At 37.6% G+C, this 18,046-nt stretch overlaps 1 protein-coding gene and 1 non-coding gene across 3 annotated transcripts in view; one reads left to right on the forward strand and one right to left on the reverse strand.

Moving 5' to 3' along the window:
- Positions 1-10,673, reverse strand: part of RPAP3 (RNA polymerase II associated protein 3) — a 32,140-nt gene extending 21,467 nt beyond the window's left edge. For both annotated transcript variants that reach the window (XM_069490268.1, XM_069490267.1), the window contains exons 1-4: positions 10,520-10,673; positions 9,554-9,694; positions 6,280-6,402; positions 5,010-5,137 (exon numbers count right to left, since the gene is read on the reverse strand). In XM_069490268.1, the coding sequence (XP_069346369.1) occupies positions 5,010-5,137; positions 6,280-6,402; positions 9,554-9,694; positions 10,520-10,672 (545 nt within the window). In that variant the 5' untranslated portion in view covers position 10,673. The remainder of the gene's footprint in view (positions 1-5,009; positions 5,138-6,279; positions 6,403-9,553; positions 9,695-10,519) is intronic.
- Positions 10,674-14,721: 4,048 nt separating this feature from the next.
- LOC138397679 (U6 spliceosomal RNA) lies at positions 14,722-14,828 on the forward strand. The gene has a single exon (XR_011235811.1). It is a non-coding gene; the product is annotated as a U6 spliceosomal RNA (small nuclear RNA).
- Positions 14,829-18,046: the final 3,218 nt, after the last annotated feature.

The following is an 18,046-nucleotide window of genomic DNA, read 5'->3' on the forward strand; positions in this document are numbered from 1 at the left end:
GCTTTATCAACTAAGTTTATGTAATATTTAAAATCCTTTGTTGTCATTTCAATAATATTCACAGCATTTTGTTTTTTTTCAAGCCAGTCAAAGCTGGTCCAAAGGTAGTGAGTTATCTCACTTGATTGTTCACAATTACAGACTGAACTCCTTGTTCTACTTCTTTCCCCTCTTCTCGCTACTGCACTTGACTAGTCTTAAAATAAATAAATAAAAGCCAGGCATATTTAGCAGTGGGAGGTTGTATATTCACAGCATTTCACCACGGGTAGATTCCATCTCAAGAAACCACTGTCTTTGCTTATCCATAAGAAGCAACTCCTCATCCATTCAAGTTTGATCATGACATTGCAGCAAGTTAGTCACATCTTCAGGTTCCACTTCTAGTTCTCTTACTATTTCCACCCCAACTGTAGTTACTTCCTCCAATGAAGTCTTGAACTCCTCAAAGTCATCCATGACAGCTGGAATCAACTTCTTCCAAACTCCTGTTAATGCTGATATTTTAACCTCCTTCAATGAACCACGTTATTAATGGCATCTAGAATGGTAATTCCTTTCCTTTGCCCAGATCCATCAGAGGAATCACTACCTATGACAACTCTAGCCTTAGAAAATGTATTTCTTAAATAAGAAGACTTAAATGTCAAAATGACTCTTTGTTCCACAGGAACGAATGGTGTGTTGGCAGGCATGAAAACAACATTCATCTCCTTGTACATCTCCTTCAGAGCTCTTGGGTGACCAGGTGCATTGCCAATGAGCAGTAATATTTTAAAAGAAATCTTCTTTTCTGAGCAGTAAGTCTCAACAGTTGGTTTAAAATATTCAGTAAACCATGCTATAAACAGATGTGCTGTCATCCAGGTTTTGTTGTTCCATTTATAGAGCACAGGCAGAATGGATTTAGCATAATTACTAAGAATTAGGCCCTAGGATTTTTAGAATGGTAACTAAGCATTGGCTTCAACTTAAAAGTCACCAACTGCATTAGAACCTAATAAGACAGTCAGCCTGTCCTTTGGAGCTAGGCATTGACTTCTTCTCTCTAGCTATGAAAAGTCCTAGATGGCATCTTCTTCCAATAGAAGGTGGTTTCATCTACACTGAAATGTGTTGTTCAGTGCAGCCACCTTCATCAGTGATCTTAGCTAGATCTTCTAGATAACTTGCTGCAGCTTCTCCATTAGCACTTGCTATTTCACATTCCATTTTTATGTTATGGAGATGGCTTCTTTCCTCAAACCTCATGAACCAATCTCTGCTTGCTAGCTTCCAACTTTTCTTTTGCAACCTCCTCACCTCTCTCAGCCTTCAGAGAATTGGAGTTACGGCCTTGCTCTGGATTAGGCCTTGGCTTAAGAGGATGTTGTAGCTGGTTTGCTCTATCCAGACCAATAAAACCTTCTCCATATCAGCAATAAGGCTATTTCATTTCCTTATCACTCGTGTTCATTGGAGTAGTACCTTTAATTTCCTTCAAGAACTTTTCCTTTCCACAACTTGGCTAACTGTTTGGCACAAGAGGCCTAGTTTTCAGCCTGTCTCAGCTTTCAACATGCCTTTGTCACTGAGCTTAATCATTTATAGCTTCTGATTTAAAGTGAGAGACATGCAACTCTTCCTTTCACTTGAACACTTAGGGGCCACTGTAGGGTTATTAATTGGCTTCATTTCAAAATTACTGTGTCTCAGGGAACAGGGAGGCCCAAACAGAAGAAGAGAGATAGGAGAGCACCCAGTCAGTGGAGCAGTCAGAACACATATAACATTTATCAATTAAGTTCACTGTAACATACAGGAATGCTCTGTGGCACCCCAAAACAATTACAACAGTAACATCAAAGATCACTGACCAGAGATTATCACAACAGATATACTCAATAATGAAAAAGTTTAATATACTGTGAGAATTACCAAAATGTGACACACAGACATGAAATGAGCACATGCTGTTGGAAAAATGGTGCCAAGAGACTTGCTCCATGTAGGGCAATTTGCAAAAAATTCAGTATCAATAAATCACATTAAGCAATAAGCAATAAAGCAAAGTATGCCTATAACTCTTAATGGTGAAACATTGATAGCATTCCCTTTAATGCAAAGAATGACGATTATCACTCCTTTTTCTCAGCATTGTACTAGAGGTCCTTACCAATGCAGTTTCACAAGAAAGAAATACAAGGTAAAAAGACTGGAAGCAAAGGAATGAAACTGACATTATTCTCAGACGATATGATGGTCTACACAGAAAACTCATAATGATCTAGAGACATTCCTAGAAATAATGAAAGTTTAGCAAGGTGGCTGCTTTATTATAGACCAAAAAAAAAAAAAATTTAGCAAAGATGTACTACCAGACATAGATGCAAAAAATTGTAAGACTGTTTTCAAGGACATTAAAGATGACTTAAGTGGAATATTTCACATTCATCTATAACAAGGCACAAAAATATAATTCCAAACTGAAAGGCACAAAAATATAATAACATAATTCCAAACTGATCTATAAATCCAATGCAATTCTAATCAAAATCCCAACAGGATGTTTCAAGGAATTTGAGATGATGATTCTAAAATTTATATTGATGAGAAGTCCAAGAATACCCAAGACATTTTTGAAGAATGTAAGGTAGGAGAATATGCCCTAGATTAAATAGCAAGACTTATTATAATTATAATGCTATAGTAATTAAAGATAGTGTGGAATCGATATAGAGATAGGCAATAGACCAATGTAAAGAATTGAGAGACGAGAAAATCATCCATGCAAACTTGACATATGACAATTGTGGCACTGTAGATCCATGGTGAAAGCACGGCTCTTCCATAAATAATGCTGAACAACTGGGATAGTCACATGTTCATACAGGAAAATATGAAATTGGAATCCTACCTTCAGCATATGTGAAGAGACCTAAATGTGACAAGCAAAACTTAAAAATTTTTAGAAGAAAATATAGGAGATTATAATGAGCTCAAGAAAACTATACTTTTATCATTTTTTAAAGTGCTTATCTTTTAAAAAATCAAATTGAAATATATTAAAGAATTTCTGTCATTAAGAGTCTATAAAGACAGACAAGGAGATAAGCTACAAAGTGGAAAAATGATATTAGTATCAAGGGATTAGTATCCATAATAAAGAACTAGTAAAAATCAATAGAAAAACAGCCCAACAGAAAAATGGCCAAAAGACAAAATAGGCATATCACAGAAAAAGAAGTGGTGAATGTACATAAAATGAGATGCTCAACCTCATTAATAATTAAGAAATGCACATTAAGACACAATGAAATGCCATTTTATACCCACTACATTGGAAACAATTAAGAAAGCCCAATTATACCAGTGTTGGTAAGGGTTCAAAATAGGCATTTTTACACACTGCTAATGAAAATATAAACTTGTACAACTACCTGTGTAACAACTGTTCATCCCCCTGTAAAGCTAAACATCTGCACACCTTATGACCCAACACAAAAAATGTACAAAAATGTTCAGAGCATCACTGAAATAAGAAAGGAAAGAACAGAAGGTAGGAGGTAGGGATAGGGAGGGAGGTAGTGAGGGAAGGAAGGAGGGAAAAGAAAGGAACCGACCAATAATTCAGCAACAAGAGAATGGATACATACGATATGCTCCTAAAAAGGAATTACATATAACAGTGAAAATGAGTGCTCTACAGCTATATGCAGCAAAACAAGAGTGATTCATAGAAATATAATATTCACAGAAATATGTGAGCCACGGAAGACTACATCCAGTATGATATATTTTTAAAGCTCAAAAATAAGTTATACATTATTTAGGGTTATATACATATATAATAACCTTTTTTTAATAAAAAATGATAAGTATATAATTCAAGTTAGTGATTAACTGGGAAGGAGGCAAGAGACGGATATGAAAAGGAACATTGAGGTAGCTTCAAAAATAATAATAATGCTTTAGTTCTTAAGTTGGGGGGGTTGGTTTATGTGAGTTTATTTAAAATTATTCTTAACTTACATATGATACATAGATATCAAATATTACAAAATGTAATTATTCCCCTAATTTGTAAGACTATTAATATCCTAAGTTTCAAAGACCTAAAAATATGCCATTTAAATAGCAAAAACTCGACACCAATATAATTTGTAATTCTAAATAATTAAAACAGTAAGAATGTCTTTTGTGATGGTGTTTTTTTAAAAAATCCTCATAGGTCAGTTATCTGTCATAGAAAGGCAAAATGCTACCGTATTTATGCTCCTCAGTATTAGGTATGTAGCTCAAAAGTCGGTTAGACTTTAAGATAAATGTTGAACGTACTTTAAGTTTACCATAATGAAAGTTCTTTAGATCAAATAGTGGATAAATGGTTTTTCAAAATAATGGAGGGATACTAATTTCTAAAAATATCCAATTAACTTTTTTTACTTTTATGAATTAGGTAAAGAACTTGATTTTTAGAGGAACATCTCAGTAAAGTGAGCTATGGGAGCATGGTTTGAGCACTGAATGGTTTAAATAAAATAACTCAATAATAGGGAGTGAACCATAAGAATTTACAGCTGAAAAGAAATGCAATATATTTTCAATTTGTCCAACACACTTTTATCATCAAAGATGTTTTTAAAAATCAGTCTCCAGGCTGGGCACAGTGGCTCACACCCGTAATCCTAGCACTCTGGGAGGGGGAAGTGGGAGGATCACTTGAGCTCAGGAGTTCGAGACCAGCCTGAGCAAGAGTGAGACCCCCGTCTCCACTAAAAATAGAAAAACTTAGCTGGGTGTGGTGACGCACGCCTATAGTTCCAGCTACTCCAGAGGCTGAGGCAAGAGGATTACTTGAGCCCAAGAATTTGAGGTTGCTGTGAGCTAGGCTGATGTCACAGCATTCTAGCCCAGGTGACAGAGTAAGATTGTGTCTCAAAAAAATAAAATAAAATAATAAAAATAAACATAAATACCAGTCTCTATATACACATAAAACATGCACACACATTATGGAAATTCCTTACTTTTTCACTCTAAAGTATGCTGATGCTCTGTTTGTTGGCAACACTGGATTATATGGATCGGCATCCATGCCTTTTGTGTAGCATTCAATTGCTTCATCATATTTTCCTTGTTTAAAGTATTTATTGCCCTGAAAGAAAAGAGAAACAACAAAAATGGTCTTTTTACAAGTGCTGAAATTCACTACAGTTGAACCTTGAACAACACAGGTTTGAACTGTGTGGGTCCATTTATACGTGGAATTTTTTCAATAAAAGTTATACCTCCTCTGCCATCCCCGAGACAGCAAGACCAACATCTCCTCTTCCTCCTCCTCTTCAGCCTACTCAAAGTGAAGGCAACGAGGATGAAGATTTTTATAATGATCCACTTCCTCATAATGAATAGTAAATATATTTTCTCTTCCTTATGATTTTTTTAATAACATTTCCTTTTCTCTAGCTTACTTTAAGAACACCATATATAATACATTATAATATATAAAAAAATATATGTTATTTTACCATTTATGTTATCCGTAAGGCTCCGGTCAAGTAGGCTATTGAAAGTTAAGTTTTGAAGGAGTCAAAAGTTAAAAGCAGATTTCTGACTGCGTGAGGAATCAGCACCCCTAACTCCCACATAGTTCAAAGGTCGATTGCATACAGTCACTGTTTGGGCACAACCCAAGAACCTCAGCAGAAAAATGAATAAAATATCTAGCATTATACTTTTTATTGACAATGCCAACCCACAGAAATGTAACCCCAAAAATACATCAAGATGAAGTCTAATCTGAAAACAGTTAACACCTCTGTGAAAGCAATATAACTGGTTTTATAATAATTAGGCATCCCTCGGGGAGATGGCCTGTGATATGCAGGAGTGGAATATAATATTTATGCAAATAATCACACACTAATTTCAAGTTACTTCAGTCTACTATTAAAAACCCTGGAACAACTCCAGGTACAGTCCAAGCATTTTACATGTTAATAACTCACTTAATACTCACAGCAACCCACTGAGACTTAGTAATATTATTAATCTCATTCTACAGCTGAGAAAACTGAGGTACAGACAGGTTAAAGAACTTACCACAGATCTGAATCCAGGTAATCTGGCTCCAGAGCATGTACTCCTAACCATTATGCTATAATGCCACCTAAGATGGATACAGCCAACGACATAGTTTGAACACTCCCTAAACTATGATCAAGAAATTTTAAGAACCACATGATTTTCTACATATCCTGCTTACATGAAAGTATCTAAAGCTAACCTAAAGAGTACCTTTTCTTTTAAAGCAAGAGCCTTTTGTGAATCTACATGAATCCCATCTTCTTCTGACTCTGATTCTTGAGACAGAGAATCATGGGTACTATCTTCTTTGTCAAGCTCATCAAGGATACTGTCCTAAAATCAAAAGTAGGAGAACAGGACTTATAATTACATGATAAAAAAAAAAAGAACATAAAAAATACACTCAAAAAATTAAACTGTTACAATCTAAGGACCTATAGTCCTATGAAAGCAATCCAAATAATCTGTCATTGTTAAGAAAAAGGTGCCCTTGTTTAAATAACCAGGATCCAAACCACTTACAGAATCTGACTCTGAACTCATAAAGTAAGCTAAGTTAACAGAGTTTACAAATCACCCCAAAATCACAAACTATTAGCAGTGAGGTATTATGGTTTGACTTAAGAGCAGTCTGCAAATAACCCTAAAATGATTTAATTAGCACCCAGTAGCAGAGAAAGGGGTTTTTTTTTTTTTAAATCTGAGCTCTCAATCACTATGTTATACTATCTGTCAGTATATTCCAAAATATAGCTGACTCTACCAAAGAAAAAATATGCTGGTCCAGTAATTCCCAATCTCTTTTGACTCACATTCACTTCTTTCATGGTAATAAACAATTTCAGAGACCCCACAAGGATGTGTAAAAATCATATTTTTATCATATATAATAAAAGAATAATTTTAGTAAGATATTTTAAATCAATAAGCATTAGAGTTCAGTAAATTCATTTAGACACAAACTTTAATCATTATATAAATAAAATCCTTTTTGCATTTAATGCACTATTTTATTTATATAAGAAAAAACAAACTGCTGATAAGAGAAAAAACAAAACCTAGGCTTAGCTTCACTGAATGAACATTAAAACATGGACTGAAATTTAGCTATGTGTTTTAGCATGAAAATTCTACAAACACCAGCAGCCTATCAACATTTTGGCCATTATTATCCAACCCTGCTATGCTGACACATAGAAAACTAAGAGCAGCAGGACATCAAGGTAGTTGCTCAGATCTGAGCTAGAATGGAATGGTAAGTAAACATCTGTATCTTCTATGTAGACACTAAAATGACAATTGCAAGCAATACAGTACAATCATGATGTGACTGTCCATAAAACAGCAGGAGCTCAATCAGTATCTGCTGAATGAGTAAATGACTATGTAGAAAGCATCTTTATAAGAAATCATCTGAGATAATGCCTTTCAGAAAAGGGCATTTAAGAAGACACGGACTTATGAAAAGGAACAAGCTATACAATAAGGAGTAAAGTCACAAAAAATGAAGGTAGACTGTATAATACTCAGTTGAGAATAAACTGTATGTTCAGAAAGCATTATTTTCCCAACAGCAATAAATTCCAGACCCAAAATTTTACTTCTCTTATAATGGGACAATACTGAAGCAGATGGCAAACTATTTAAATAACAGTCCCAGCTGTCTCTTGAATCAATTAGCCTTGGTTTCATTAAGAAAACTACAACACAACTAACTTGGAAAACTGTTTGACTATCTTCTAAAGCTAAACACATGTATAAATTAAGATCCAGAAAACCCCCTCTTGGATGCCTGTGTCCATCAAAAGACAAGTACAAGAATGTTCATAGCAGGTTTATTCATAATAACCCCAAACCAGAAACAACCCAGATGTGTATCAATAGCAGAATGGACACACAAATTGTTGAATATGCGTAAAATGGAATTATGGTCGACAATGAAAAAAACTGCTACTTACAATATGGATCAATCTCAGATAATGATAGCAAAAGAAGCTAGACACCAGAGTGCATACTATACAACACATTTATATATGAAATTCCAAAAGTGACAAAATATAAGTGTGAGAGGTCAGAACAGTGTCTATTTCTGAGAAGTCAGCAACTGAAAGGGAGGCTTTTGGGATGCTGGAAATGCTCTCGATCTTGATCTGGATGGTGGTTTCACGGTGTATAAATGAGTAAAAATTCAGGAAGCTATACATTTAAGATTTTTGGACTTTACCTTATGTAAGTTATACCTCAGTAAAAACATTAAACAGAAAAACACAAAGAAAACAATAAACACAGAAATCAGAATAGTGGTGACCTCTGGAGGCTAAAAATGGGAAGGGAAAAAAACACACTGGTAGCTTCAACAGTATTCGAAAAATTCTCTAAGTTAGATGGTGGGCTCATATATTCATTCTATTATGTTTTAGAACATACTCTTTTGCATGAATCAAATACTATACATGAAACACTTTTAAAAAGACTAAAAAGGATGTATATTCCAAATTTGGTTATCATACTCTCCAAAAATCAACCCCTATAGAGGGTTAAAATCCAGAATAAGGCTGGCCAACAAGTTCCCTCCCTTTCACAGGCTGATGTGACAGTGGCTGCTTGGAGCACTAAGTAGAGGGTTCTGAGGCAGAGCACTGGTGCTAACTGTCCAAGTACACTGTGTGTCACATGTGGCAGACAGGAGGCCACACATTTGCTGTCCCAGTCTAGAAGGTTGAAGCCCACTCTCCTGGGATCAAGATAGGCCTACTTTTATTGTCACAGAGCCCCAGCCCTAAGACTAGACACAAAGGCGTTCTCTTTAAGCAGTATTCCACAGGTCCTTCAGTCTATAATAAGAGACATCCACAGAATCATTCTTTTCTGGGAATGTCAGAATTCTGGCTATTTAGGGGTTAGAGAAGGTGGGGAAGCAGGGGGTCATGAGACTATAAAGGACTGACACAAAGAGGATCTTTGTGATGATGCGGCATTCTTTATCTTAATCACAGTGGTGGTTCCCCAAACTTACATATGGGATAAATGGCATAGAACTAAACACACATTGCACCAATGTCAATTTCCTCGTTTTGATACTGTACTACAGTTAAGTAAGATGCAACCACTGGAGGAAACTGAGTGAAGAGTACACTGGATACATAAGTAGCAATAAATAAACAGTAATTTTTGCAAAAAGGAAAGAAAGAAGAAAGGCAGGGAGGGAGGAAAAAGAGAAAAGAGAATCGAATCGAATCAAATCGAATCAAATCGAATCCTGGCTATTTTATCCACCATTCACTGAAAAAGGATTGCAGAAAAAAAATAACCTAGTTAACTAAAGAGCTTTGTAATTAAATTTTTATTGTACATAAAACAGTCTAAAAGAGAAACACACAGGTCATAAGAACTCTATATTATTTTTCATCTAACCCATGAATATTACCTAACTACAACAAAATTGTATTCAATTATCAAGAAGCAAAAGCCGAGATTAACTTACCACATCAAGTTTTGCCCATGCCTCATAATCATAAGATTTTATCCTGTTTTTTGTATTTTCCTCTTTGGTTTTTTTGGAAGATTCTTTGGCTTTGCCTTTCTTTTTTTTCCTAAAATTTCCATTTCGAATAGGAGGTAAATTCTAGGGAGGAAAAAAAACAAAGTTTTGTATACTCTGCTCTATTACTATTTATATAACTAGCTATGTTTAAAATTCTCACTAAATTGTATTTTCAAGTTAAGAAGTAATTTTTAAATTTAATTTTCAAGTGCTTAAAAATACCAATTTACCATCTTCACTTACGATGGTAATTATGCTCAAAAAGTTTAATTCATCCTTTGACGAACGTTGAACGTTCTTCAGTCACAAGAAAAGTATTACCTGGAAATTCTAATTATACCTTTAATTTGTAATCCTCAATTCAAACTTCAGAAACTACCTGAACTTCAGCCTTACTATAATGAATTAACAGTGGAACAAAGGCAAACTGAACTGCCTCCACAATATGTACAGTATGAAAAACCTAGCTGTATTTAAATACACTGTCTTAAAAAAAAATTGGTTGAACCTAGGTACTACCTGCATTTTTATGCCAATATGGTATGTTAATATATCATTAAAAATATAACTATACATATTATTTTTACGCACACACTTCTACACTTCTGCATATTTTACAATGCTATTCATTTACCTTTAAGTATTATCACATGATCACCCTTTCAGCAACTATTCAATAAGCTTAAAATATCTTACTATAGTTAATACAATTATTACAAAAACTTCCTAAAAGGCAGAATTTCTAAAAATGTTGACAGTAAAGCAAATCATTTCGATGTCAGTATTTTCACAAAACATTTTTAAAACATTGTTCTTTATTTTAAAATAAATAGCTTTGCTGGGTACTTAATTAAGAATTCCTTAAAAAAAAAAAATCCATGACAGATTAGGGAATTCTCAATTTACCTCTTCAGGAACACCATTCTGTCTTCTTAGTTCCATATCCTTTTGTTTAATGTCTTTTTCCCAGTTTTCTAAATCCCTCATAAAGTCTTGTAATTCTTCCGCATTTTGTTTCACTTGTAGCTGTAATTCGATTGCTTTATTTGTCGAAGTCATTATCACTGCAGAGTTTTGAACCACCTCTGGTAAGAATTAAATAGGATATTTGACTTATCTTCTGAAATCTAATTAACAATTTTTTTTACCACTTCACAAATGGCCAAGATACATGAACAGAGAAGAGCTTAAAGTGATGGTGAATAAAGAAAATATCAATATGATATTTTTTAAATGAATCAATTGTTTGTTGAATAAACAGATGAAAAACAGACAAGTTTGAACATCCTTGAAATGCAACATGAATGAAAGGCAATGGGGAGAAAAATCACTGAAATCAGCAAGTAGCCTATGGTAGCAGATAGGCTCCTCATCTCTGGAGTTTATAAGTATACCCCAGTTACTTCCTTTATTCCTTTTTCTTCTGACATTTATAGAACTTCTGTGTGAAAGGCCCTGTGTCAAGATTTAGGGATGCAAAAACAAGTAAGACAAGGTCCCTCTTTTAGTGGAGGAAAAAACCAAAATAATCAAAGTACTGAGTAACAAATATTATGTTAGGCAGGGGTTCTCCACCTTGGGACTACTGACATTTTGGGCCAAAAAATTCTTTGTTGTAAGGGTGCTGTCCTGTGTATTATAGAATGTTTGGCAACATCTCTGTCCTCTACTGACCAAGTGCCAGTATTATCCCCTCCTTTCTTGGACTGTGACAAACAAAAATGCTCCTAGACATTGCCAAATGTCCCCTGGCAGGCAACATTACCCCTGAGAACCCTGTACTAAAGGTATATATATATATATATATATATACTATGGAACTGACCACAAAGGACAGACATAAATCAGATGGTGGAGTTGTACAGTCAAGGAAGAAGTCCTCAGAGGTGCTGGAACTTTAGTTGGGTTTCAAAAGGGGCCAGCAAAGTGACTAACAGGGAGGAGTAGGCAGGCAGAGTGAGGGATCTGAGGGACAATGAAGAGGTTAAAGGGGTGGCTATGGGACAGATCTTGAAATGCCAGGCTATGAGGTCTGACCAACATTCCAAAAGCTATGTGAAGGTACGGAGGTAGTAAAATAAAAAGGACTTGATGACTGATTAGACTGAGGAATTTGGGAGCAGAAAAAGATTCAAACAGTGGCCTAGATGACTGGCATAGGAGCCTGCTAAGATTAGTGACATCATTTTGAGTCAAGAAATACAACTTTAAAAGGAAAAGAGATTTCAGAGTTAAAGGGGAAATGGAAAGTCAGATTATTTCAGTTCGGGACATGTTGAATCTGGGTGCTTATGGGGAGACATCAAGAGAAGAGATACCCAACAGGCAGTTATATAGGACTACAGATAAATCTGAGTGTGTCACCAGCATAAAGGTAGAAGTTAGAATCATGGATTTGGCCATTTTAACCATGGTCACTATTGGGAAATGGGGGGAGCCTGGAGAACACTAATATTTAGGGAACAGAGGAAGATCTCTCAGGAAAAACCAGGCAGTAGCACCTAGACAGCTGGGAGGAAAACCTCGAGTGTACTGTCACAGAAGATCAGAGAAAATGAGTTCAAAAAATTGAGAGGTCAGCAGTGACAAATGCCACAAAGGTCATATAAAGGGAAATAAAATGCTTTACATTTAATAACGCAAAGATTATTGAGAGTTTTCATGAGATAAAAAAAAGTGAAAATGAAAAGAGCTAAGTAAATGAAATTATACGGGGATTAGAGTAAATTTGCCTTTAATTCATGCAGAGGAAAAAGTACATGGGCTAAAGAAAAAAAAGGGTAAATTTGCTTTTAATAATGTAAGAGTTGTTCTTGAGTATTAATCTGGGGGGAAGAGGAACAAAGTAAAAGAAGATATAGGAAAGAGGATGAGTCTGGGCCAAAGTCCCTAAAGAGGTGGGAGGAGATTCAAAACTTAAGAGAGTGAGGAGGGAAGTAAGGTGGGAAGGACAAAGAACTAGAAAAAGCATTTGTTTAGGACAGTTAAAAATATTTCACTAAGGAAGAAACAAGAGATAGTTGCAGATGCAGATAGGTCTTCTGATCCCCAGCCTCAACAACTAAACTAACTTTAAGCTTCTTTACGACAGCGTCCCTGTGGGATCACATATCCGCATCTCATTCAGAAACAAAATTAGGACGATGTTCTGCTGGGGACTCAAAAATATAAATAAAAGCACAGTAAGGCAATGAGAGGTTGTAAGAGATTGGAAGCTTTTCCATTTCACCTATCATCTTTGTTGCTCTCACAGGGCAAAATGCTCCCTCGGAACCTGCGATGGGGCAGGGGTCCAGGCATGCAACCAGAAACTTCCAGCGCCTGCGGCATCACTCTCATACCCAATATCCAGGCAAACATTGCACACCGACGCCGACAAGTGGCGGGCCCCACCCCGGTCTTCTCCAGATGGGGCTCAGTGGTCCCGACCACCGCAAATCGCCCAATACCCCGGGAGGCGGGGGTGGAGGGTCCATGAGCAAAGCAGAACGCCCAGGCCTGGGTGGCGCGGGGCGAACCCCTCCAGGGAACTCTCTCCTCGGGACTCCGCTACCCTGGACACCGACGCGCCGCCCCAACGCCCCACCTCCGCCACCTGCCCCAGCCCACTCCGCCTCACCGGTACCCACAACCGCGCCCCCTCCTCCCTCTAGGAGACCCCAGAGGTCTCCTCGGCTGCTCCAAGCAGTGATAACGGTAGTGCCCGCTCACCTGACCCGGCCGTTAGCGCCGGCACCCCCGCCGCGTCAGACCCGCAGCGACTTACGCTGGCCCCCTCCTTCCTGCGCTTTCCCACAAGCCCCCGCGAGCCCTTGCCCCGCCCCCTAGATCCTGGGCTCGAGCGTGCGCAGAAGGTCAGGTTCATGACTGACTTCTCAGGGTAGAGCCAGCTTGGTGAGGAAAGTGGGCGAAGGCGGCGTCTGACCCTTTCTTTGCCTGCTTCCAATATAACTAAACTTTACATGAGATAACCCAAAAACTGCAGGGTCATCCTGACTTTCTTATCCCCGAAACAATAAAACCTTGACTATTTCCTTGGACTCCCCTCAATGTTATCCCTAAGATTTACCTTGGTGGTATCTAACAATATGTCATGACCTTTGTGAGTATTATAATCATGGGAGAAATTTACTGTTTTTCTACCATGAACATACTTGTAACTTTGTAAACTTGTAACCCTGGCAATTTTGCGGGATTTTTTTTTTTCCTTTAAGTGCTTGTATTTCGCAAACCAGTCCTCCAGTCTGACTCCCTTACACCTTTTGCAAGTAAACACTTTGCTTTTCTAAGTGAATCTCTCTCTGAGTCTTTCTTTGATGTGTGCCAGTATTAAGGTCTGTCTTTAGATATACTCTGGCACACAGAGAAAAAAGAACATAAAGCTTTTAACACTTTTTGCTTCTGCTTCCTGTGTGAAGGAAGGAAGGAAGCTCTCAGGAGAGAAGGCTGTCATTACAGAAATAGTTTCCTTGCGGTGACAACTCTAAAATTGTAAAACGAAAATAATTTTAGAAGTCCACAAAAACAAACACAAAAGTTTCGATTTGAAACAGCTCTATGATCTCAAACATCATCCTCAAAATCCTGATAGGTGGTTCTCAAGCTTGATGGAAACTTGGAATCACTTAAGGACTGTATGTGTTTGTGTGTGTGTGTGTGTGTGTGTGTGTACACACAGTGATTTCTAAGTCCTATCCCAGAGAGTCTGACTTAATTAGTCTAGGGTGCAGCTTGAGCATCAGAATTTTTTAAAGCACAGGAAACAACTGTACAATTGAGGCTAGGAACCACTAATCCAGGTGCTGGTCAATGAAAAACTACCTTGGGATCCTCCCTCACAAGATCATATCACTCGCACATCTTTCCCATTGTTTAATTATTGGTATCTTTGTAATTTACAGTCATAGCAGTCAAATCATTAAGTGCATCATCAAAATATTTACTAATGGAATGATATTTTTTTAGTTGTGTTAGGGAGATAGGTAATGACTTTTAAAGAGTTTCTTATGTGTTTTAAAATTAATAACAAATCATTTTAAAACAGATATTGATTTATTGACGTTCTTAACAAAACCAACTACATTTGATTTATTAATTCTGAGAGATTTGTGCTCGCTTTGGCAGCACATGTACTAAAATTAGAATGATACGGAGAAGATTAGCATGGCTCCTGTGCAAGGATGACACGCAAATTCATGAAGTGTTCCATATTTTTTAAAAATATAATTTATGTAAAATAAATTCTGGGAGAGTTGATTGAAATGAGAGATAAGGAGGCCAGCTGGCTGCTCTAGTAAAACGTCATAGACCCTTAGGTGATCCTCTCTTCTCTCTGCCTCTCTCTGTCTCTCTCTCTCTCTTTTTTCTCTTTCAAGCCACATGATAATCAGAAGTTGTTTAGTGAATATAAAATCAAATTGAGAAGAGTTAATGGAATGATCTCGATGGCCAAGATCCCCTAATTCTGAGACTCCTGTTGTCCCACATAAAACTGTGCCTGTGGTGGCAGCCTTCTCTCTTGTGAGCTCAGACCCAGGCCATTTTAAGTTCTTTTCCAGACTCCATGCAGACTTTCCCACTTCTTTTGAAAATTGTCTTCAAATGGGTTTCAACAAGATTGGTAAATCATGCCTTTATTGTATGTCTCTTTCACTCGTTTATTTACTTTTACTGAGAATAAACCCCAGTCATCTCAATTGAATTTATTGTTAATATCTGAATAGTCATTTTCAAAGAGACAATCTCTTTATGTGTTTTATATGTTGAAATTCAAATAATCAGTGGAAATAAACATGAATGTTTATTACTGCAACAGTAAAATGTTGTAGTTATTGTGGATACTGTTAATTTTATATCCAAAACAATTATTGGGATGTTTCAAATAGTTAAATAAATAAAGATTCTGACAGTTAACATAAATCTTAAGAAGGGGAGTATTAGCTAAGTAACTTTGGGAAGAAAATTTATAAATGTTGGGGCTTCCAAACCTGTATTAGGTTTGGTGGCATATGACAGAAAGCCCAAAATAAGAGTGGTTTAAACATGAGAGAAGATTATTTCTCTCTCCCATGGGACTGAATATAAACACCCAGGACCAGTATGGCAATCCCAGTGTCAGACCCAGGCTCCTCTACCTTGCTGCTCTACCATCTTCAGCACATGGCTTTCACTCGTGGTTCAAGGTAGCTGTTCAAGCTGCAGTGACCTTGTCTGAACTCCAATCAGCAGGAGTGGGAATAATGGCACCCCCTGCCCTTTAAGAATACTTCCTCTTACATGCCATTGGCCAGGACTTAGACATATGGCCACTTCTGTTTGCAAGGGAGGTTGGTAGTTTTTACTCTTGCCAGTCACGTGCATATCTAAAAACTGGGAGTTCAATGAATAAGGAAGAGGAGAAGGAGGAGAACCTCTGTCATAGGTCTTAATAGGTATTCCTTTTTTTTTTTTTTTTTTTTTTTTTTGAGACAAGAGTCTTGCTCTGTCACCCAGGGTAGAGTACAGTGCCATCGTCATTGTAGCTCACTGCAACCTCGAACTCCTGGGCTCAAGCGATCCTCCTGCCTCAGCCTCTTGAGTAGCTGGGACTACAGGCTCATGACACCATGCCCAGCTAAGTTTTTGATTTTTTGTAGAAATGTATTGCTATGTTGCTCAGGTTGATTTCAAACTCCTGAGCTCAAGCAATCCTTCTGCCTTGACCTCCCAGAGTGCTAGGATTATAGGCGTGAACCACCGCGCCTGGCCGGTAAGTATTCTTTAAAAGAATAATGAATGAATAAATGAGTGGATATTGCTAGAAATCCAGGATCATTACAATATAAGGAAAAGGGTTGAATTTTGCAATCCTGATTCTGCTGCTTACTACGAATGTGGCTTAATCAGAACCTCAGTTATCTAGTTAAAATTAAAGTGATGAAGATAAAAAATACCTACCAGATCATGCAAGATATAGTCAGAAGCTTTAAAAAAAAAAACCTACCAGAATGAGAAAATGTATAGAAAAGGACTACTTAGCACAGCTTGGGACATCGTAAGAGCTTAACAAATGTTAGTTCCTACCCCTCCCTCCTGTGAAGCTAAGATCCAGATACTGGAATAGGGTAACTCTCTCCTACATCAGTCTCTTTGTTTCCCACGTGACTACTTGGAAGACCTCTGAAGAGGTCTGTAAGGAGCACAAGTGTTGGGTACCAATAGATGAAGGTTAAGGCTGATAAGAAGGATAGTAAATTGCCTCTCCTAGTGCAAAATGAAATCTATATAAGTGAGACAAGAATTATAAGACTGGCTAGCCTGTTATTTTACATTCCTTATCTCACAACAGTGGTAATATTATCCCCATTTGACTGATGAGGAAATTGGCTCATCAACCAGCAAGTGACAGAGTCTGGCCAGGTACCTGGGCAACATGACTTCAGAGCCTGTACCTGTAACCACTATGCTCCACTGACTCCCTGTCTTGCTGAGGAAGGGCAGGAAAAGGCCCTTTTTCATCTCTCTGCACTTCAGTAACTTGCCTGTGGTATCCCTTCATACCTGACATTTTTCTAGCATTGTGGCTTAAATAATCTTACAGGTCAGAAGTCTCTTTGTGTATCTCTTTAGCGTCTCCTCTTCCCTCAGTTTGGTCAACCTCTGTGACCACAGAAGCTGCATTCAGAGGCATCTTTATACTGCTGTGTATGTGTCCGAGGGGAATGGTTATCGGGGATGGGGCCACCAGTCTCCATTCACCCCCTCCTCATAATCTGTGTGCAATGCTCCTTCCACTCTCCATGACAGGTGCATCAGGAGGAATTCTCTTCCTCTCTTGGCTAGAGCGACTTGGGGAGTCATCAGGGACTTCACCCAAGTCACTCTACATTCTCTACATTCTCCAAGATTCTGAAAAGACACTAACGTAGAAGTATCACTCCTAACCCTGCTCCAGGGAGGAGACAGGGAGACAGACAGTTGAGGGAGGCCATATCCAAAGAAGAGACATATTTCATGTTTTCTTAAATGACTTTAATTGGAAACTCAAACCCTCTAAACTGTAGTTCTCCTAGCTCTGTGGGGACAGCATCTGGTTTCCAACGGGGTCATGAAGAAATGAATAACTGAGGTTGAGATAGGGAACCCCCAAGTCTCTGGTCTCCTATTCTAGACTTATTCAAAGTATGGCTGCTGGATAGGCCTTAAAATAATTATGTTAATTCACCAAACTATAGGTTCCTTTCTTCTTCTGATGCTATAGCTTCCTCCTATGAGGGGAACTCTTTCAAAAAACTATTTGGGATGACAAAAAAGTCTATAACTGCACTAAACACCCGCAAGTGGGAAGCTTCTTGATGAAGGTACTGAGCTGGCTGCAAAATCACTCAGGTCCAGAGGAGGCCACCCCGCCCCCAGCCTGCTCACCGCACCAATCCATTGCCCTTCTCCAGTGGC

This window comes from Eulemur rufifrons, chromosome 16, assembly GCF_041146395.1.
Source record: "Eulemur rufifrons isolate Redbay chromosome 16, OSU_ERuf_1, whole genome shotgun sequence".
NCBI classification, from domain to species: Eukaryota; Metazoa; Chordata; class Mammalia; order Primates; family Lemuridae; genus Eulemur; species Eulemur rufifrons.